General features: G+C 32.0%; 1 protein-coding gene across 4 annotated transcripts in view; it reads left to right on the top strand.

The window, feature by feature from the left end:
* The window catches only part of LOC143053780 (oxysterol-binding protein-related protein 1-like), a 102452-nt gene that overhangs the window by 66915 nt on the left and 11081 nt on the right, over nt 1–24456 (top strand). For 3 of the 4 annotated variants that reach the window (XR_012971445.1, XM_076226560.1, XM_076226561.1), the window contains exons 17-24: nt 7555–7630; nt 13575–13709; nt 14147–14244; nt 17589–17765; nt 18613–18691; nt 19369–19487; nt 19984–20107; nt 23952–24080. Coding sequence is in view for 3 of the 4 variants with exons in the window: in XM_076226560.1 (XP_076082675.1) it covers nt 7555–7630; nt 13575–13709; nt 14147–14244; nt 17589–17765; nt 18613–18691; nt 19369–19487; nt 19984–20107; nt 23952–24080 (937 nt within the window). In the remaining variant the exon portion in view is untranslated. Of the gene's footprint in view, nt 1–7554; nt 7631–13574; nt 13710–14146; nt 14245–17588; nt 17766–18612; nt 18692–19368; nt 19488–19983; nt 20108–23951; nt 24081–24111; nt 24151–24456 lie in introns of all 4 variants that reach the window. The other variant, XM_076226562.1, reaches the window with a different exon arrangement.

The raw sequence follows: 24456 nt of genomic DNA, 5'->3' as shown, positions 1-24456 counted from the left end.
AAATATTGATTTCTTCATAAATGTATTTTTAAAAGTGTTTTACTTGCAATTTTTAAAGATCGTTTCGTTTTGTTTTTTATATTCCGTAATATATATCAACCTGTTATTACCTTCGTATTTCCGCTCTGTTTGACAGTCTTCGATTTCGTGCAAAGATGAAGTTAAGTGGTCTTTAAATTCCCTTATTTGACACGTGGATCGAAGTTAAATGAACAACGATGTCAACTTACGTGCCTTGAGTATATCTCGTCTGTTGTCATCGAGCTTTAGCGATGTTTTTCTGCATCGGAATAATTTATCAGTGACTTTTTCATAGAAAATTCGTCTGCAAAATACTTATATTTGTGAAGACTATTTACTGTTTTTTTATGAAGATGGCAGCTAAAATCAACGACGAAACAGACAACGAAAAACATTTTTCTAAATTCAGGTAACAAAAACTCTTGATCATGTTTATTTATTTTGTAAAGTACCACGTATTGAAGTAGCAATTTTAATGTACCGACTACCGTACAACTGAACTGTCTTAGTGTGACGTCCTAATGCTATTTATTTACCCCAACAGATTGATATATAGTGTATAGTGCTGTTGTTATTGTTTTGGATCAAATACCTGTTAAATAGAAATAAATTAAGGGGATAGATTGACCCCCCCTTTTTTCTATCGCTACCTTTATAAATAGCTTCATAATGTATGATATTCCAGATACTTGTTAAAATGCAATGTATTATACTTATTATAATTACCATAATATTGACATTAGTAAGGTAATTGGAAAGGTCAATAACATTTATGATGTTGATCATTTGGCCAGTCCAGTTATCTTTTAGACAATAATAAGTTGTTAATAATCAAATTTGTAATAACTGCACCTGGTGCTTTCTCAATAATGATTTTAAAATGTGGTGTACTACAATGTACTTTTGGAACAATCTATATCTCAATTCACTGCTTTAAATTAAAATTCTTGACCATTTTTTCCCCATCGTAATTTCATCTACATAATGTATCTACCATGTCTAATTGATATTTGAAGAAGGGTTAATAGAAAAATATCTATAGGGATTATACATGTATTTGTAGACCGTGAAAATCAAGGTAGGATAACTGTGGTCCTGGACCTAAAAATAGGCCATATACAAGTTATTGATAAAAAAAAAAAATAGAAAATGCAATTTCTTTTAAGTCTTTTGAATATTACATTGTATCTTTAAGTTAGTATTTAACTCCATGATTGTAAAACAAACTTAGACCAAAGTAAGAAGAACTGTTGTTTCCTTAACTACATGATGGTGATAGATTTTAAGAACCATGACTGGCTTATACATGCATGTGGGTAAACACATGTACGGCTACTCTTCATTCTGATGCTTCACAGTTTGAACCCTAAAGGTTTCCATTATGTATGTTCATTGTGCATGTAGATGTGTATTGTCACTGGTCCAAGTTATACAACATGTTTAGGCATATTTTTTGTAACATTTGTCTTACATGTAGGTCAAGGTAATTTGATATTCTATAAAGATTTGATGAAGCCACTTCAACTCCAATAGAAATTGATATACAGCAGTTCAGGGTGCATTTTAAAAGGTCTCAAATTTCCTAACACAGTCATCCAGACCATTAATTGTAAAATACCTAAGTCTTTAATAATAATATTTTCACCTATTGTAAATAGAAATATATAGGAATATGTGGTATGAGTGCCAATGAGACAACTCTCCAACAATTTACAAAAGTAAACTATTAAAGGTCAAGATATGGTCTTAAACACAGAGCATTTGCTCACACCAAACAGCAAGCTATAAAGGGCCCCAAAAAATTACTAGTGTAAAAGTAAAACCATTCAAACGGGGAAACCAACAGTCTAATCTACATTAAAAAAATGAGAAACGAGAAACACTTTATATGTAACTCTATATCATTGATGAATCATTGGAGGATATTCATTCATATATTGTATTTCCTATCAATAAACAAACACATAGTATACCCATGATACCTTGTATTGATCTAATTAAAAAAACTTCCATATATTGATTCCTGATAATATAAACTGATGTGGCATGCTGTTACAACTTTTACTCTAATTACTGTACTTTCAAGTCACTCTAAAAGGCATAATTGAAATTTACTTGATTAGCAAACCTAGTTTAATGTATAATAATATTCCCCATTTCAATTCTCAATTTTACTTGTTAAATGACTTTATTGGCAACTTGGTAGTAAAAGTTTTAGTATAATTTAATTATATCTGTTCTTCTATTTTTAATTATTCTAAAACATGGACTTATATCTAACTAATACCTTGTGTACATCCTTGCCTTAAATTAAAGCTTATCAATCTATAAAAACAAATCTTGTCCTGAATATGGTTGGAATAACTTGTCAAAGGGCAATCAGAAGAACAGACCATGGAATTTCTTGTTTGAATGATGGATGCTGCACATCCAATAATGAATATTATACATGCATGTACATGTACTCTGAACAAAATTTTGTTGATTCCATGGACTTTTTGGGACATAAGTGTAGGTAAACCGAAATTTAAATGATCAACAAAGCATACATTTTCTTTAGGCTTGCAAGAAGACTGGGATTGTGAAACCAAACAAATATGTATACATGGAAATACAAACTTTTCCTCAACCCAGGAAAATATAATTAATCCACACGAGTCTTCAGAACATGGTTGCTTTGTACTACAATGTACTTTCTTGTGTTTATTTTAGAGTTTAGTATGACGTTCATTATCACTGAACTAGTATACAGTTTTTTAAGGGGCAGCTGAAGAACACCTCGGGGTGCAGGACTTTCTCGCTGCATTGAAGACCCATTCAGGTGGCCTTCGTTTGTTGTCAGCTCTTAGGTTGGGTCTCTTAGACACATTCCTCATTTCCATTCTCAATTTTACATCACAGAACACAATATGACTGATTGTTAACGTGCTAACTTGTGCCACCAGCACACATTATTCTCTCTGAGCCATGCTTTTGTTCTTAAATGGGATTCTGTGCCCTAGTTCAGTAGTCGCAAAGATGATTTAAATGCCAATTTTAAAAACCCCTAACCTCCCACACTTGGTGTCATATACTATACTTTAAAGGCAATTATTGGAATGGATTATTATTTATATTGCTATAAGTTATGCCATGTTATGAATATGATCCTTGATTAAAATTCCCTTCACTCTCTGTATTGTTGTAATATTGATCATAAGAACATTTTGAAGGAAGAAAAAAATTGGAAATTTTCTAGTTTATATTTTAACATCTGTAAACAAGTGAGACAAGAACTTAGCGTATAAGCAACAACAATAACTCCAAAGTAAATTAAAAAAAGGGGGGGGGGGGAGTTTACAAAACCTGACAATTTCAAATCAATGGAACAAATATATACCAGATAACAAGTGTCATATTTCTGACTTGATTTTTAAAAAAAATGGGTTTTAACCTGGGTTCATAGAAATCTTGTTTAACATATTTGTCTATAGTTCTTCATCTTACATGTATATATGTCGTACAAGTAAGTTTTAAAAATCCTTTACTAATAAATAACATTATACACAGATTTTCGTTAGTTTCCATGATTTTTGTTTACCACTTGACTAAATATCATGCACCATCACTACCCTCTTAAAAAGTCTTTATGGTCAAGGCTAATGTGTGCCATTACTTCATCATTTCTTCAGTTTAATTATAGACTTATATTATGTCCTTAATGAATAACATTCATGACAGTACCATGATTACATCTAAATAGAATTGAGAAAGGAAATGGTGAATATGTCAAAGCGACAACCACCCGACCATAGAGCAAACAACAGCCGAAGGCAACCAATGGGTCTTCAATGTAGCGAGAATTCCCGCACCCGTAGGTGTCCTTCAGCTGGCCCCTAAAATATGCATAATAGTACAGTGATAATGGACGTCATACTAAACTCCGAATTATACACAAGAAACTAAAATTTAAAATCATACAAGACTAACAAAGGCCAGAGGCTCCTGACTTGGGACAGGCGCAAAATTGCGGCGGGGTTAAACATGTTTATGAGATCTCAACCCTCCCCCTATACCTCTAGCCAATGTAGAAAAGTAAAACAATAACAATACGCACATTAAAATTCAGTTCAAGAGAAGTCCGAGTCTCTTATAGATATACAAATTGATATTTGTATGGGTAACCTGGGTAATATAATGGGCGAAGACATTAGGTAATACATGGTTATATAATTGAGAATGGAAATGGTGAATTTGTGTCAAAGGGACATCAACCTGACCAAATAGCAGAAAACAGCCGTCTTCAATACAGCAAGAAATTCCAGTGGTTCAACCCCCCCCCTTTTTTATTTGACATTCAATACATTTGAATCTGGACAAATAATTGGAACACCACCCCATCCTGTCTGCTTAATCCTGGGTTTGAAACCCCCTTTGATAAATAGGTGGATCTGTCTCTAGAAATGAGGTTTGGATGTGTTTATTGATATATACATTATCGTAAGATGGGAAATAACAATCCTGATGTTCTTGTGGAATAAGTCTTATCATGTGTTTAGGTCTTATTCTTATCATGTGTTTAGGTCTAATTCTTATCATGTGTTTAGGTCTAATTCTTATTTGTAGTAAAGTCATTATTTGACCATGAACCTAATCTTAAGATACATGTATTCTAAATATAACTGAATTGTTCACGACTTACGATCTAACAATTTTAGTTGTAAGATCTTTCGTGGGTCAATGGTCTGTTTTGTGTATTTAACATTGTTTTCATAAGTCATTCAAATTGTTGCAAACTATATTTGGTAAATTATATATGTAAACACTGATGGTCATTCAATAATGTCCAGTAAACGGTCAAAAGGAAATTTCTATTTAATGTTTTTAAATGGGTTAACTTTACATACAAATTCATATTAGATTTAAATAAACATAAATAATTTTGACCAGGACAACAAAAAAGAAATTTTTGAATACGTCAGAGCATATTTTTTTTGTCATTGTTAGTCCAAAGTTCAAATTTTGATGTTAAAATAATTACAAGAAGTTTATGTCAGTGTTTTATAATAATAGGAAAAAGAATATAGTTTGGGTTTAAATCTTTATCCAGTGCATTGCACCAGATAATCACACTCTTATTTACTGTTTATTGGTCATAAAGTACTGAATGACTGATATATGTTTTGTTAAAACAGTTAATACTAATCGCAGTGAAAATGGAAAAAAAAATAAAAATTGTCAATTTGAATAAGTCATCACCAGGTCTTTCTTTAGGAGTCTTTCCACGATATAGCCTTTTTGTGCTGATGACGCAGAAAGGAATCGCCAATCAATCAACATTTCGGTAGTCAATTGACATCTAAAGACTTTTTTGAATTTGTCAGAGCATTTATTTATAAAAAAAAAAGAATATTGTCATTGTTCGTCCAAAGTTCAAATTTTGATGTTAGGCCAAATAAGAATATATGTGTTTCCAGTAACCCGACCCTAAAACTTTTTTTTCATGTCGGAAAAATAAATTTTCAAACGATAAAATTTTGAAAATTGTAAATTAAAATAATAAAATTTGTAGATTTCTGTCATCTGAATTTCCATCAGAAGTATCTGTTAATGATAAAATGCAAGAATTCATAGAAATTTGTTGTCAAAATGCAACAAAATTAACTAAAAAGGTAATTAAATGACTGTCTTTATTTTGCCACCAAACACTTTTAAAATTGCTGACTTCCAGAATTGATGTGTATAATACCGAAAATATTTTGATAAACACAATTTTTTTCTGGATTTTGACAATCCAAAATAAAATTTAGAAAAAAAATAAATAAAATTTGCCGACCTAACATGACCTACCGACCCTATTTTTAAAAGTATGTAACTGGAACCGCACATATATTTTCATTTGGCCTTAATAAAATAATTACAAGAAATTTATAAATTAATGTTAGTGTTTCATGATAGGGAAAATAATATAGTTTTGGTTTAAATCATTAGTGCATTGAACCAGGTCTCTGAACCTGAATACTTGTGAAGGAAACTATATATATACCCTAATTATAATAATACCCCAATGTCAATGAATGTTGACATTGTTTTAGTCTGAAACCAACTGATTAGACCTGAATACTTATGATCGAAACTATATATCTGGTAATTGATCATTTCAAGTTGGTACAAGAGTTCTAAATAGTATCTCATTAATCTAACGAGTCATTTGACGTCACGATTTATTTACAAACAGACACTGTGATTGATTAATCAAATTTGGAAAGATTGGAAATGATTTTCTCTGGTGGAAATATTATATAGCCCACATGGATTAAAAAGATTTATAGATTTACACTGTTGAAGTGCTTGCTTCATTATTAGGGTTGATTGTTTATTTTTTTGTTGTTGTGTTGACTTGAATTGAAACTTGATGAATAAAATCTGAATTATTTGAAGTGTTTCATTAGATGTACATGTAGATCAAAAGTTTTTGAATTGATTGAAAATATTATCAGTTTTTTTATGATTTTTGTTGTAAAGATGACTTGAATTGAAACTTGATGAATAAAATCTGACTTATTTGAAGTGTTTCAGTAGATAGGAAGTGTTTGTATTGATTGAAAATATTGTCAGTTTTTCCTGGTATCTAATGTTTACATGTCAGCGTTAGATACAAGGATTGATGGATTTATAAGAAGATTAGAGAAGGAGTATAACAATATTTATTATCAACTATATAAAGAAACCTAGGTTTAATGTCTTTGACCTTATCTAACCATATATTAACTAGTTTGATATTGCTTATTTAAATAAGGAAGAATTTACAAATGTAGTTATTTGAAGACTGTGAGTGTCACACAACCTTCATCTTAACTAAAATATTAAAAAGAGTCTGAAAGTTTTAATATAACAAATTATATATTTGGTTGCTGTCAGCATCTCACTCTTCGATTATGTCCTTAGCAAAAGTTACTAGAAATTAAGAATTACTATAGTCTAAATTGATATTCTTGTTATAAAAGTATTACATACATTTGTACATATACGGTAAAACATGACTAAACCAAACCCTTTTGGGACTTGAGATTTTGTTCGGTTTTGCAGGTATTTGGTTTCTGACATCAGGTTCACAATGCATAAAATGTGATATGATTGGTCTTCAGAACAAGTTTAGATTAGACAGGCTTCCGGTTTATTCAGGGTTCGGTTTAATCAGGTTTCACTGCATCAGCTAGGACGTCCTACATGAAGTTGTGTACCTTTTAATTAGGAATACTGTAAATTAACCCTATTTTATGAAATTTTCATATAATCTTACTGACTGATCATTTCCTTTCTCAAAGCAGTAGAGGGTGTCTGTTGTCAATGAAATTAACAATGTTAATTGTCATAGGTAAAATAGCAACAAACAGATAATCATTGACAATCTCAACTCAATTGCTTTTCTCACTTTTGCAATACTGGCTCAATCAAGAACCTGTCGAATCTTTTTGAGATGACCAACGATAATCTATAAGTACATGTAGGCAAATAACAATATAATCAAAGAGATTTTTTTTTGTTTTTCAGAACGAAGCTTCCCGTACCAATGTTTGATAGAAATGATTTCAGTATATGGAGTATACTTAAGCAATGTATAGGGAAGGTTTGTATATATAATAGTATTTACAATAATAGTCATACATTTATGTCATTTTAAACATGTTAAATTGGTCTTATTACATACACAAAGGACAATGTTCGCAGACTTTCAATTTCAACTTTATCATAAAATACATGTATCAAAACCACCACAAATTTGCTCCATGGATCTAAATGTATCTAAGTCAAAATCCTTACTACAAGGTTTATCACATTGCTTCATTGCAGTACAGCACTACCTTTGAACCCTGCTTGTGCAGATGCACTCAATTCCAATCTTAGTTGACTTGGGTTGTCAGTTTCCCTATCAAAGGTCTGTGGTATTCTCCGGTCACTCTGGCTTCCTCCACCAATAAAAATGGCTTCCACCAAATAGCCCAAAAGTGGCACCAACCATCAATCAATCAAAAGCCTCACTACAAGGTTAATCACATCTCTTCATTCCCATACAGTCAGCACATTTGAATATATACTCAAAATACAATTATGTGTTCATTTTTTTTGTACCTAAAACTGGAGGAAACCAGCTTTGACTGCAACCTTGTAAATTGTATAGTAAAAAAGTCAGTAGTCATTTATAGAAATAATACTGTTTCACAAAATACTTATTATAAATAACAGCTGCTATATAAGATATAATACATGATCTATGTCAAGGAGATAAATCAATTTCTGTTTTGTGCATGATGTATAGAATATTTGTTCATATAGGAATAGGTATTATAGCATTGTTAATAACATCTGACTCTCTTAAGACAGTGAGGTTAAAATTTGAGTTACACATGTATATACAAAACATGATACAACACATATGAAGTCTTCTTAGGTAATTTTCTTTTCAAAAATGTTCTCTTGAAATATATGCTTTTTACAAAATATTTTGAGATAATGGAGCATTGATGGTCAACTTGACCAGTATATTTTTGTCTATCATTAACATGATGGCCATGCATGCCATATGTTCATATTAAAAATTAAAAAAGACAAAAAAAAAACAAGAAAAACTCACAGTAACCTGTGAAATTTATTGGATTAATGAAGCTGATTGTATATTAATTGTGTGAGGTAAATGATCACACAGACCTTTGATGTGTTATCTTATGGTGTATTTATACAGATGTCATTGATTTAGATAATGATATTTATACAATGGTGTAATATTGACTTAAATCATATAATAAGATTTATGTATCATTTATGTGTTGGCTAACCTGTTATGCCTAATTGCTTCTGCAGTTTCATAACATCCTAGCAGATAGCAATAATGTCAATGTATAGTGTTCCTACTAACAGATATTCCCCTTGAAACTTTGTTATAAACAATGCCAAATCTATTCCTGTAGGAACACTTATTCACCAACTTTTATTATGTAAGGAACAAATGCTGTAATTTTTGTTCTAGTGGAATAATTTTTCCACTCGGTGCTGATGTTATGAAGGAACTTCTATTTCATTACAATATAACAAGATCTGTGTATCATTGATGTTTAGGCTAATGGATTATGCTTATTGGTACTGCAAAGTTTCATAACATCATTAACTTAGCTATGGTTTTATACTGTACATATACTACACTCATGACAATCATGATCATAAAACTCGTGTAAATCCTTTTCCCTGAAAACTATGATAATGTTCAGTTGACATGCATAATATCTCAAACTCTTTATTTGATCTTGATTCAAAAAGAAAAAAATCTGTCCCAAATGACAGCTAATCATTATTTTACTTCTTATGTTTTAAAAACCAATCCTGTTATCAACTGGAAATAGTAGCACTTTACTGTATCAGCAAAGATCACATTTGACAGCATTGTTATCATATAACCTATATGCTTTAATTAATTTACTCATATAATCTTTATAAATAAGATATCTTTTTATATCATCATGATCATTACTAAATTTCTCATTGAGATAATTCTTATTGACCCAACTTTACAGAACTTCTATCTGTTGTTTTTAATTAAGAATTAATGAGTAAGGTAACTTTGACATTTACTAAGCAAGGGCTCAGATGAAACACAAATGAAATATGCTGGTAAAGATGGAATTAACTTCTCTTAGGGGGTCATGAAAGGAGAATTTCTTAGGCGATCATGAAAGGAGAATTTCTTAGGCGATCAAGAAAGGAGAATTTCTTAGGGGATCATGAAAGGAGAATTTCTTAGGGGGTCATGAAAGGAGAATTTCTTAGGCGATCATGAAAGGAGATTTTTTTAGGCAATCAAGAAAGGAGAATTTCTTAGGGGATCATGAAAGTGAAAGGAGAATTTCTTACATGATAATGAATGGAAAATTGTTGTTTAGATTCTAAGTAAGCAATGCATGTTATGTAATTTTTGTTAGCTTTGCTTATTTATAAAAGAGCCATCATGTAGCGTAGAAAAATGAGAAGATCGGGTACAATTGCCAATGAGACCAAGTTTGTAAACAACTATGGGTCACTGCCGTTAACAATAAGGCTATCCCATTCCATGTATAGGAAGCTTTGAAAACCCAGCATGACTTAATGTAAATCAAATCAAATTAGAAAACCTAGCTGAATCTCTTTTCAGTACTTCTATAGTATTAAGTATGAAAATTACCAAATATCACTACCCCGTAGAGTGCTTACTATTGAAGTTCTTTGTACTTATTCTCTTCCTAGATAATCTAGCCCTATGGTGGGACACATGTCCATTACTGAACATTACTATTTGTAAAGATAGTATATTAATCTCTTGTAAATGTCCACTGCTGTTTTAAGCTGCTACTATAGAAATACAAATATACATGATATATATGTATGCCAAAAAGATAATTTAACTCTCCACTACTTAACATGAATATCATCTAGCCTTTAAATCGTTTTTGGTTATCAGTGCAGCTCAATTCAAATGTCACTTCACTAATAAGGTGTGATTTCATTGGTCCCAGTGGTGACTTTATAAGCTGTACTTTTACAAATTATGACTTAGAGGGAGATCTTATTAGCACTGGTACCACATCTTTTTATATCTACCCAATTCAAATGTCACTTCCCTAATAAGTTCTGCTTTTATTGGTCCCAAGGCTGACTTTTATAAGTAGGTATGACTGATGTAATCTTCTTATTGAATTGTATGAAAAATCAAACTAGATTCTAAGGGAAAAATACGAACTAGAAGCTATATAACTAGAACTTGGGTTAATTACTATGTTTCTTTCTAAGTATATCATAGCATTTTATTTGTGGGGAAAGCTGTAGTACCCTGAGAAAACCACTGACCTTTGGCATGAAAACTTTGTATTCAGAACGTCAATTTAAATGTCATAAGATCTGATTTCATTGGTCTCAAAGGTGACTTTTATAAGCTGTACTTTAACCTATAATGGTTTACTTTTACAAATTATGACTTTGAGGGAGAGTTGTCTTATAAGCACTCATACCATATCTTCTTATATCGACTCAAATCATATGTCACTTCCCTTATAAGGTTAACTTCATTGGTCCCAAGGGTGACTTTTATAAGTAGGTTTGACTGATGTTATATTCTTATTGATATATATGTATATATATGAAAAATCAAACAAGATTTTAAGGAAAAAGACGACAACTGTCAATAAGCTTAAACATGAATAGAAAGTTAATTACTTAACGGAGTCATTTCTAACTCTCATCGGAAATCAATCCCTATTGAAGACTGTAAAACACTAATTTATAAACGTTAAACATTATACAACTTGACTTCAACGATGGAAAAAAACTTCATCAGTAAAATGTTTGTTAAGGCCATTAATGAGCCGTTTACTACTAAAATGGCTTTTACTATGTCTTTAAAACAATCAATATGTAAAAAACTGTATATCAGTAAAATGTTTGTTAAGGCCATTAATGAGCCGGTTACTACTAAAATAGCTTTCACTATGTCTTTTGAACAATCAATATATGTAAAATGGTTCCATGCATATCATGGAAGTTAATCTACTGTCCCAGGAATTTCTCTATTTGCCTTACTTAAGATTGTTGTATTTTTTATGTAGGATGTTAGTATTATATTGATCTGGTGTTTTTTAATTGAATCATTATTTCTTCAGTGTTACGAATGACAAATGAGGGTTAGATATGGGGTTAATGAATTGTAAAGCCTCTGGTGCATGACAGTCATTTATATAAGTCTACAGTTAAAAAATAATTACAATAAAGAAGTTTATTGCTATTTTACAAACATTTTCCTTTGATCTTGCTGACTGATAGTTTCCTTTCTCAGTATAGTGATATGAAAAAATTATCACTAGAAACTACATAGGGTGCACATGCCCTTGTCGATGGTCAATGAAATACATATATAACAACATCATCATATGTAAAATAGGGATATAAACAGATTTCCTCAGGCATTCATCCACCTTATACATTTGAGAATACACCTTATCCCTCTTCCCGCTTGACCTCTACACAATAGCCCATTTAAAGGTTGGTAGGTTAAAGCTTTGAAAAGGACTAATTCATTAAGATACTAGACTTTGGTATCCCATCTAGTGTAATTGTTCCAAACATGATTGAAATGGAGTAAATGTTAGAGATTTATATTAATCAACTAAACCAGTCCTAGAGAAGAAAAAAAAGGCAAAACAAAAACATGACATTTTTATTGCCATATACTATTCAATAAAACAATTATTTTGTAGTGATTTGATAAATGTGTGGTGTTATTGAGCGTTGAAAAGCTGTTATTCAGTGAGCTGAACTGTATATTACTTTTGCAATTAAATAATTGATTCACTTTTACACCATGATTAATTGCATATCCTGTATTTTATCATGCTTTAGAGTACAATGAATATTTTTAAGTAGACACATTCAATGCAGTCATGTTACTATAGTTTAATGTTTATCAATTCAAAAAGTAATGATTAGAAAGCTTTGTCATCCAGTGTATTAATGATAAAACTAACACAAAGATTCCTGGTTCGATTCCCGTTTGGGATGAAAATTTCAGGAGCTGAATTTTCGGCTCTCCCTTGACACCATCTGCGAGTATGGTCTTGAGGAAACAATGATAGTCCATCGGAAAGGGACGATAAATGGCTGACCCGTGTTAAGAGAGAGCCATATCTCTTGCCCGTTAAAGACACCCCTGTAGATTTCGAAAAAGAGTAGGCTAATGCCGCTACAAGGCAGCACTCGCACCCGCAAAGTTGAAAGGGATTAATATAAGTTGCAAAACTTGTTTCCCAATCCACTATAAATAAATATGTTTAAACTAAATGTTAAAACATCATATATTGAGTTATATAACAACTGTTTCTGTAAAAATTAAAAGAGATTGAATGAATATAAGTCGGCTGTTATTTATGATGATGTAAATTTCCCCTGTGTATCCTAATAATTAGGTATAAAATTTGGTTCATTGTAAATAATTCATGTATAAAGGATGTACTGAACATTTAAGTTTCCTATCATGAATGAAGTGTGAATTTGTATTCATAAAGACACCATGTAGTCATCATGGTCATCAGCATTTAGCAAGCAAAAGTCTTAAAAAGACATATATATATATATATAAAGTCAAGAGATGTGGTATGATTGTCAACCAGACAACTCTCAACTAGAGACAAAGTGATGTTAACAATTAGCAAAACCCTTACCGCATAGAAATCTTCAATAGGCTCATAAAGCCAATTATAAAACAATTTAAAGAAGAAAACTAACAGACTGATTTATAACAACCAATGAAAAACAAATATGATATACAGCAACAAATAACCACCACTGAAATATAGGCTTCTTACTTGTCTAAGCTTTTTTTTTCAACATTAACAAATATTTTTATTCAATTATATCCTCTGAGTCATATGAACATATGTTAGTAGTCCAGGTTGCTTGCTCAGGGTCCCTATATTATTTGTTATTGCTTAATTTAATTTTTATGAATTCAAACCAACATAAAAAGAAAATACAACAGTGCTTGTTTCTATTTTCAGGAATTATCCAAGATTACTATGCCAGTTGTGTTCAATGAACCATTAAGTTTTCTACAGAGAATATCAGAGTATTTAGAATATGCCAAATTATTAGAGCAGGCCAACTTAAGTGACGATCCAGTCGAGAGGCTTTCAGTAAGATTTCTTATATACTTCTTAAACATGCATTCATAGTCTGTGTGGTCATCATAACATTGAAACATGACTTTAGTGAAATGTCCCTTGTGTCTTTATATCTGTAGTACTGTAGATCCATTATTATTGGTGGGATACCAATTTTCGTGGATTTCGTGGGTACAAGTAATCCACTAATTTAAATGTTCTGTGATTTACAAATTTTCTATTGGTTTGTATGCAGGCTTTTGCAAAACTAAGAAAACCACTGAATGACAGAGTTCTGACTTGGGACAGGTACGTGTATACAAGATGTTGTGGGGTTAAACATGCTTAGGGACACCAAACTAAATTCACAACACAATATTGTTTTGACAAGTTTTATGCAGTGATGTTTAAATTTTACATATATATCCAGCTTACATAGTTAGGATTATTTTCATGTTTTCTTTTAACAGTATGTTTCCGCGTTTGCTGTCTCGTCCATCTCATCTAACTGGGAGAGGATCGGTAAACCATTTAATCCATTACTAGGGGAGACGTATGAGTTTTCAAGGTAAATATTCATGTTAACTGTTTTGTTGGCAAGTATTTTAAGAATATTTACAGCTATTTTCCTAATGTTTAGGTTAAAGTTTTTGATTGACTAGCTTTCTTGCTTTTATGACTTTATCAAGAATTTTGATTTGACTAGCTTTCTTGCTTTTATTGTCGAGCCTGCAACTTTTGTTGCAAAAAGCTCGACATAGGGATAGTGATCCGGCGGCGGCGGCGGTGTTAGCTAACTTCTTAAAAGCTTTATATTTTAGAAGGTGGAAGACCTGGATGCTTCATACTTTGTATATAGATGTCTCATGTTACGAAGTTTCCGTCAGTCACGTGTCCAATGTCCTTGACCTCATTTTCATGGTTCAGTGACCACTTGAAAAAAAAGTTCAGATTTTTTGTAATGTTGAATTCTCTCTTATTATGAGTAATAGAATAACTATATTTGATATGTGCGTACCTTGAAAGGTCCTCATGTCTGTCAGACAGTTTTCACTTGACCTCGACCTCATTTCATGGATCAGTGAACAAGGTTAAGTTTTGGTGGTCAAGTCCATATCTCAGATACTACAAGCAATAGGGCTAGTATATTCGGTGTATTGAAGGACTGTAAGATGTACATATCCAACTGGCAGGTGTCATCTGACCTTGACCTCATTTTCATGGTTCAGTGGTTATAGTTAAATTTTTGTGTTTTGGTCTGTTTTTCTCATACTATATGCAATAGGTCTACTATATTTGTTGTATGGAATGATTGTAAGGTGTACCTATCTAGCGGGCATATGTCATGTGACCTTGACCTCATTTTCATGGTTCAGTGGTCAAAGTTAAGTTTTTGAGTTTTGGTCTTTTTATCTAATACTATATGCCATAGGTCATCTATATTTGGTGTATGGAAATATTTTATGATCTTTATGTCAGTTGCGCAGGTTTTATTTGACCGTGACCTCATTTTCATGGTTCATTGCACAGTGTTAAGTTTTTGTGTTTTGGTCTATTTTTCTTAAACTATAAGTAATAGGTCAACTATATATGTTGTATAGAAGCATTGTTAGCTGTACATGTCTGCCTAACATGGTTCATCTGACCTTGACCTCATTTTCAAGGTTCATTGGTCTTTGTTTAGTTATCTTGGTTAATGTTAAGTTTATGTGACAGTTGTATTAAAGCTTAGCTTTATACTTAGGACTATCAACATAATATCAGTGATAAGTATAGAAGGCGAGACATTTCAGCGTGTGCACTCTTGTGACTTTATCAAGAATTTTGATTAAGTATTAAAAATTCAATCAACAGATATGTTGGGTTTCAGCTGGTATGATGTCATTGAATGTTTCAGCAAACATTTATACAAACAAAGCTAGCAAGCAAACCAAACCTTTAAACTACATGCATTAGGTAATTAGCTATAATAGTTAATTTTTGCAATTGCTTAGGTTTTTGCAACTGGGTATTGGTAAAATAGTCTGATATTCAGTTTCTTTCTAGCATTAATAAAGTTGGTGATATAAAATGCTACATTGAACAAACTGCTTCTTACACAACATAGGAGATATATGATATCGTCAACTAATTTACAAAGTATCTCTCTGGATGTTTTTATACCCCCGCTTTAAAAAAGGGGGGGTATACTGTTTTACCTCTGTCTGTCCGTCCATCAGTCCGTCAATCCGTCAGTCCGTCCATCAGTCCGTCTGCAGTCAGTCCGTCCCATGAAACTTTCGTCATATTTTTCTCAGGAACTACACATCCACCCTTTCTGTAATTTGGTATCAACATTTATATATGTCAGCCATACCGTGTGATGCGTTTTCAGATTCATCACTTGACAACTTCCTGTTTACCGAACACTTGTCTGATTTTACACATGATAGCCAAGTTGAAAATTTTCGTCACATTTTTCTCAGGAACTACAATACAAGGATTTCTGAAATTTGGTTTCAGGATTTATATAAGTCAGCTATACCGTGTGATGCGTTTTCAGATTCATCACTCGACAACTTCCTGTTTACCGAACACTTGTATGAATTTACACATGATAGCCAAGTTGAAAATTTTCGTCACATTTTTCTCAGGAACTACAATACAAGGATTTCTGAAATTTGGTTTCAGGATTTATATAAGTCAGCTATACCGTGTGATGCGTTTTCAGATTCATCACTCGACAACTTCCTGTTTACCGAACACTTGTATGATTTTACACATGATAACCAAGTTAAAAATTTTCGTCACATTTTTCTCTGGAACTACAATACAAGGATTTCTGAAATTTGGTTTCAGGATTTATATAAGTCATCTATACAGTGTGATGCGTTTTCAGATTCATCACTCGACAACTTCCTGTTTACCGAACACTTGTATGATTTTACACATGATAACCAAGTTAAAAATTTTCGTCACATTTTTCTCAGGAACTACAATACAAGGATTTCTGAAATTTGGTTTCAGGATTTATATAAGTCAGCTATACCGTGTGATGCGTTTTCAGATTCATCACTCGACAAATTCCTGTTTACCGAACACTTGCATATTTTTACACTATTAATATTATCCACTTGCGGCGGGGGTATCATCAGTGAGCAGTAGCTCGCAGTTTCACTTGTTCAATTTGTTTTAATTCCAAACTCAGATTTTATTTTGGAAATATCCTATAATATTTGTACATACATGTATAAATGTATAGCTTCATCTAACACAACAAACAAATAAAACAAAGTACACTAGAGGACAAACAGAGGACAAACAGAACTTTGGGAAAAGAAGAACCATTGGGCCTAAATCAATATATTGTTTGTTTCCCCAATTCTGACCCTGCCAAAACAGGTGTGGGTAGGTAGGTAGGAAAATAATTTTATTTTTTCCCAAAATCTGGAACAATATCCGTTGATCTGGCAAGCCTGCAAATGGGAAATGAATAAAATAATATTCAACTTAGTAATGACAATAAAATTCTATGAGTCAGACTGTTTTTGAAGGGTCGATCGGGATTGGGGAAACAAACAATATTTTATTTTAGGCCTTGAAGGGTACTGTTTCAAGGTATAGTTGATCAAAGAGAAAAATAGTAGTGTAAATATCATAAAATATTTGATCTGCATCAGATAGAAATCGACCTTATGAATATTAATTTATTTTACTTATTTCAGGTGGAAAAAATCTGTATGTAAAGTCTACTAACTGTTAGAAGATTGGGACAATATACATGATATAGAAACCCTATCCAAAACATACCACCAATCAGCTTTTATTTCGTATTTGAATAATCTAAAATGGATCCAAGTCTTAGCTATACACTTGCTTAAGGTCGATTTCTATAGCTCATTTGTTATTTAATGACCTTTCTCTCTGTTTCAGGCCAGATTTAGGATTTAAGATAGTCAGTGAACAGGTCAGCCATCATCCACCTGTCAGTGCATTCCATGCCGAATCACCTCATTTTAAAATACATGGATCCATTTATCCTAAGTTAAAATTCTGGGGGAAATCTGTGGAAGTCAATCCAAAGGGCCTTATTACATTAGAACTTTTACGGTAAGTAGATAGCTATGTATTAGTTTATTTAACCTTAATAAAATGGTTTATATAAAAAAAAAAGTAGATGTGGTTTGATTGCCAACTCTCCACAAGAGACCACATGACACAGAAATTAACAACTGTAAGTCACTGTATGGCCTTCAACAATAAGCAAAGCCCACACAGCATAGTCATCTATAGAAGGGGCCAAAATCATAAATGTTAACAATTCAAAGAAGAAAATTAACAGCCTAATCAATGTACAAAAAATGAACGAAAAACAAATACATGACACAGCAACAAACGACAACCACTGATTTTCAGACACCTGACTTGGTACAGACACATACATACAGAATATACCTACTTCCCATCATAAAACAAGCAATATAAAAATTTAGCCAAAAAATCCTGATTTTCATAAATCCTTTATTTATTGAAATACAATTTTGTTTTTTTATAATCTGCCTCCTTTGTTCAGTAAAGTTGGTATCCTCCAATTTAAAACCAAATCCTAGGCAATATTAAGAATGTTTGGTAGTATGATTTCTTTTAATTTGTTTCAGAACTAAAATATTAAATGTGTACATTAGCAAATCTTTGAAAAGAATTTAAAAGCTATTATTTTTATGTTTTTTTTTACGTTTTTATATTCGGTAAATAGCTTACCAGAGCTTGTGATCATATTGATTGTATGTTTTATGCTTCGCCGAATCAAATAAAGTTTTCTGTACTTTTTATTCTTCATTATGACAAGACAATACAAGTTTATTAATACACTCAGGCACACATGATATATTATCGTAATTAAAATATTTCCTATGAAATTTTCCAGCCAATACAAATACATGTTTCAATCTTTCAGGCATGGTGAAACATATACTTGGTCCAATATAAACTGTTGTGTTCATAATGTGATAGTGGGGACTATCTGGATAGAGCACGTAAGTTTACTGCTCCGTGAATTTATGTTCTAGGCAAACTATACATGCAACAGGGTATGTGTAGGAGGTGTGGTCCTTGTTTTAACACGATAACAGCCTGTCTTTGTTTTGCAGTCAAGTCTGTCTTTAAATTTTCATATAAAATTTTAAAAAAGACGAGGGGGGCATTTAACTACAGTTTAGCAATCTTAAATTAGTTGCTTATTTAGTTTGCAGTGTAAATATTTTCAAACATAAAATATTAAGAGTGGTAAAGAAAGGGCATTGATTTCTAGATTGATCTCATTTGAAGAAATATATCAGAATATAAACTAGGATTTATTAAAAACATTTATTTACTACTTTGGGTAAATTTTAGCATAGATATAGGAAGATGTGGTATGATTGCCAATGAGACAACTCTCCATCCAAGTCACAATTTATAAAAGTAAACCATTATATGTCAAAGTATGGTCTTCAACCCGGAGCCTTGGCTAACATGGAACAGCAAGCTAAAAAGGCCCCAAAAAATGACAAGTGTAAAACCATTCAAACGGAAAAAGACTGTCAAATCTATATAAAAAACGTGACAACTATTTATGAACCACATCAACAAATGACAACCCCTGAACATCATGTTCCTATATTTATTTTGATGCGTCGTATTTTTGTCACCATCTGTTTATTTTCTGTTTCAGTATGGTCCAATGGAAGTAATTAATCATAAAACCAAACACAAAGCCTTACTAAACTTTAAACAGGGAGGCTGGTTTGGTAGAGATTTACATAAAGTGGAAGGATTTATTTATGATAGCAAGTAAGTTGATCATACTAACCCTATAACATGGAGAAAAGATATGTAATGGCAGCTTATAGACACTCAGTTAAACCAAACATTCATCAGATAAATCAAACTACTGCTATTGGAAAACACAAATTCATGATCTTTCTTGTGTTAAGTTGGGTAACAGGCAGGCCATTGACAAACATTGTTTAAAAAGGTAATATTAACAAGGGGAACACATCATTGGTAGATTTAAAGGATATTTTATTGGGAAAATATAGAAAAAGTATAAGAAACATCAAAAGACTAGTCATAGCTGAATAGCATCTCATTATTTTATTCAGATACATAATATAAAAAAAATATATGCAAATATTACTTAACAGAATAACCATTCTTCTGCATATCAAAAAAATATATATTAGACCTATTAATATAAATTTTGTTGGGTGTCACTTTTGATCTTGATATTTTCACTAAACTATGGTTATTTGGTATGAAATAAAGATTATATTTTTGACTTTTTCAGTAAAAAAAAACTGAAGGCATTATATGGAAGTTGGGTGTTAGATATGTACAGTGTTCCTGCAGATGTTTATGAACAGCATATGAGTGAATCAGTCAATCATCAGCCTTGTCAACATAAAGATAAGGTGAGTATGTCACAACATAAAGATAAAGTGAGTATGTCACAACATAGAGATAAAGTGAGTAGTATGTCACAACATAAAGATAAAGTGAGTATGTCACAACATAGAGATAAAGTGAGTAGTATGTCACAACATAAAGATAAAGTGAGTATGTCACAACATAAAGAGGTCACAACATAAAGATAAAGTGAGTATGTCACAACATAAAGATAAAATGAGTAGTATGTCACAACATAAAGATAAAGTGAGTATGTCACAACATAAAGATAAAGTGAGTATGTCACAACATAAAGATAAAGTGAGTATGTCACAACATAAAGATAAAGTAAGTAGGTCACAACATAGAGATAAAGTGAGTAGTATGTCACAACATAAAGATAAAGTGAGTATGTCACAACATAAAGAGGTCACAACATAAAGATAAAGTGAGTATGTCACAACATAAAGATAAAGTGAGTAGTATGTCACAACATAAAGATAAAGTGAGTATGTCACAACATAAAGAGGTCACAACATAAAGATAAAGTGAGTATGTCACAACATAAAGATAAAGTGAGTAGTATGTCACAACATAAAGATAAAGTGAGTATGTCACAACATAAAGATAAAGTGAGTATGTCACAACATAAAGAGGTCACAACATAAAGATAAAGTGAGTATGTCACAACATAAAGATAAAGTGAGTAGTATGTCACAACAAAGATAAAGTGAGTATGTCACAACATAAAGATAGTGAGTAGTATGTCACAACATAAAGATAAAGTGAGTATGTCACAACATAGAGATAAAGTGAGTAGTATGTCACAACATAAAGATAAAGTGAGTATGTCACAACATAAAGATAAAGTGAGTAGTATGTCACAACATAAAGATAAAGTGAGTATGTCACAACATAAAGATAAAGTGAGTATGTCACAACATAAAGATAAAGTGAGTATGTCACAACATAAAGATAAAGTAAGTAGGTCACAACATAGAGATAAAGTGAGTATGTCACAACATAAAGATAAAGTGAGTAGTATGTCACAACATAAAGATAGTGAGTAGTATGTCACAACATAAAGATAAAGTGAGTATGTCACAACATAAAGATAAAGTGAGTATGTCACAACATAAAGATAAAGTAAGTAGGTCACAACATAGAGATAAAGTGAGTATGTCACAACATACAGATAAAGTGAGTAGTATGTCACAACATAGAGATAAAGTGAGTAGTATGTCACAACATAAAGATAAAGTGAGTATGTCACAACATAGAGATAAAGTGAGTAGTATGTCACAACATAAAGATAAAGTGAGTATGTCACAACATAAAGATCAAAGGGAGTATGTCACAACATAAAGATAAAGTGAGTATGTCACAACATAAAGATAAAGTGAGTAGTATGTCACAACATAAAGATAAAGTGAGTATGTCACAACATAAAGATAGTGAGTAGTATGTCACAACATAAAGATAAAGTGAGTATGTCACAACATAAAGATAAAGTGAGTATGTCACAACATAAAGAGGTCACAACATAGAGATAAAGTGAGTATGTCACAACATAAAAATAGTGAGTAGTATGTCACAACATAAAGATAAAGTGAGTATGTCACAACATTAAGAGGTCACAACATAGAGATAAAGTGAGTATGTCACAACATAAAGATAGTGAGTAGTATGTCACAACATAAAAGATAAAGTGAGTATGTCACAACATAAAGATAAAGTGAGTATGTCACACCATAAAGATAAAGTGAGTATGTCACACCATAAAGATAAAGTGAGTATGTCACAACATACAGATAAAGTGAGTGAGTATGTCACACCATAAAGATAAAGTGAGTATGTCACAACATACAGATAAAGTGAGTATGTCACAACATAAAGATAAAGTAAGTATGTCACAACATAAAGATAAAGTGAGTATGTCACAACATAGATTGGCAATAGATTTCCAAAGAATTTAGATTGAAAATTACCTCTAAAATTATGAATGTGGGTATTATTATTATTCCTGCCAATGAAGTGTAGTTTGCCTCAACCAAATTTTATGAAACTTATACAAAAAGCTCATTACCATAAAACACAGATCAAATTTGAATTTGGGTGGCATCACTTAAACAGTTCTATAGTTATGGCAGATTTTACAGTATTGTGTTCTGTCTCCTACTTTCATGTTGCTAACGTGACGGAGACAAAAATGAGTAACGTTAGCGACATTTGGACATGTCACATGAGCAACAACATCTTTAAAAGTTAAAATGTATGCACACAGTGATGTTTAATATATGCCTGGAGTAATAAAATTGTACAGTCTGGTTTAAAATTTCTAAATGTATATACCAGTCACCCAGTCAGGAACCTCTTAGTGTATGCAGAGACATATATATACACATGTGTATATATGTCTCTGGTGTAATAGTCCCAGAGTTAAGCAACTTTCACCTATAAATTGAAACAATGCTTATACATGGAAATATATACATTAATCAAGAAGATCTAACCAAAAGTATGTTAATGCGTGTGGAATGCGTAATTTTCCCTTTTGGGATCAATTTTTGTCTGTCAGCAGTGCCATTCATGCGTCTGTAGTCATTATCGCAAGAATCCGGATTTCCGTCATAGCGGGTCCGTTTCCGTTGAACTCCCGATTCCGATCCGTAGTTCTACAAATTTAAATGTCGGACGAAGAAAAATTTACAAAAATAAACGATGTTTGATACGCTATTTGGAAAGGAATATGACGTTTCTAATGCAATACATGGATGACAAGTTTACTTTAGGCTAATTTCATCAAGTTCTGATGAAGTAATAACTGATTTTGCCGAAAGTTAGAATGATTTGATGTACGCTCTCGTGTAACAAGTATGAAAAGCATGCCACCAGCTTAAAAATCTTTTAGAAGAAAATATATCGTTTATGCCTTGAAAATCTTTACTTTTAAATGAAAATTGCTGTTTCATTGACTTGGTAAAAATTAAATATTACCGATAACGAAATTGACTGAAAGCGAGTATCGTGAACAACACATTTAATTTTTTTCTGAGGATTTCGTAACAGTCGGCGGGAAAAATAATAATAAAAGTAAGAAGCACTACTTTTATTTTTATTCTAAAATCGGGAAAGGTGGAGTCGGCGGATCTCGTTAAACAGATAACAAAAAAAGTCTGGCCTAAGTTTGCCTCAACCAAATGTTATCAAACTTATACACAATACTTATTACCACAATACTCAGAACAAATACAAATTTGGGTAGCGTCATTTTTTTACATATTGAACAAAACAAATCGCTATAATTTCTGAAATTTACAGTATATCCAAGGTGGTCCGAGTACACAGTTATCGTCCTTTGATTTTTGTTGTCCACGAATATAGTCCTTAGTGTGGACAGTGTGTTACTTGCCAATTTTTGTTATACCCCTTCCAAATTTTTTTCTCCATGTTTTATGCCTCATATAGCAAGTTGGGGGGTGAAATGACACTGTAAAACAATATGGGTCATAAATATTAATGTAAAGTAGTGATTAGGTCCAGCTGAAAAAGGTAAAAAATTAGCACTTCGGAAGCTGTCAAAAGATTTCAAGACCCCCTTAACATAAAATTGTCCATATTTTGAGTTAGAGCTGATGAAGTTTTCTATAATTTTGATATAATTTGTCCCAAAAGTAGTACAACACACTGTAAAAATATTATTGAGAAAGCGCAGGTGGGATTTTTTTACTTTTCTTTTATTGTCTAAAAGAAATGCACTACGAAATAACTGTGTACTCGGACCAGGTACAGTGATTTTCCTCTTCTGGATTGATTTTTTTAAAATTACAAAATCTTTTTTAACTTGTTTTTACTTCCTTTGATTTGTAGATGAATGGTTCTAACAACGAAAAAGATGATGTTACAACAAAACATGCAGTATTACATACCTACGATTTACATATCCGTGATCAACAGAGTGTTTGGAAGTGTAGACAACGTCCAAGTCATTCTGACGAGGTAAGATTTACATATCTGTGATCAACAGAAGGTATGGAAGTGTAGACAACGTCCAAGTCATTCTGACGAGGTAAGATTTACATATTCATGATCAACAGAGGGTATAAAAGTGTAGACAACGTCCAAATCATTCTGATGAGGTAAGATTTATATATCCGTGATCAACAGAGTGTATGGAAATGTAGACAACGTCCAAGTCCTTCTGACAAGGTAAGATTTACATATCCGTGATCAACAGAGGGTATGGAAGTGTAGACAACGTCCAAGTCATTCTGACAAGGTAAGATTTATATATCTGTGATCAACAGAGGGTATGGAAGTGTAGACGTTACGTCCAAGTCATTCTGACGAGGTAAGATTTACATATCCGTGATCA

This window comes from Mytilus galloprovincialis, chromosome 12 (genome assembly GCF_965363235.1).
Source record: "Mytilus galloprovincialis chromosome 12, xbMytGall1.hap1.1, whole genome shotgun sequence".
In the NCBI taxonomy this organism is placed as follows: Eukaryota; Metazoa; Mollusca; class Bivalvia; order Mytilida; family Mytilidae; genus Mytilus; species Mytilus galloprovincialis.
Note: the sequence above shows the minus strand (reverse complement) of the source record. Positions and strands in the feature narration are given on the sequence as shown.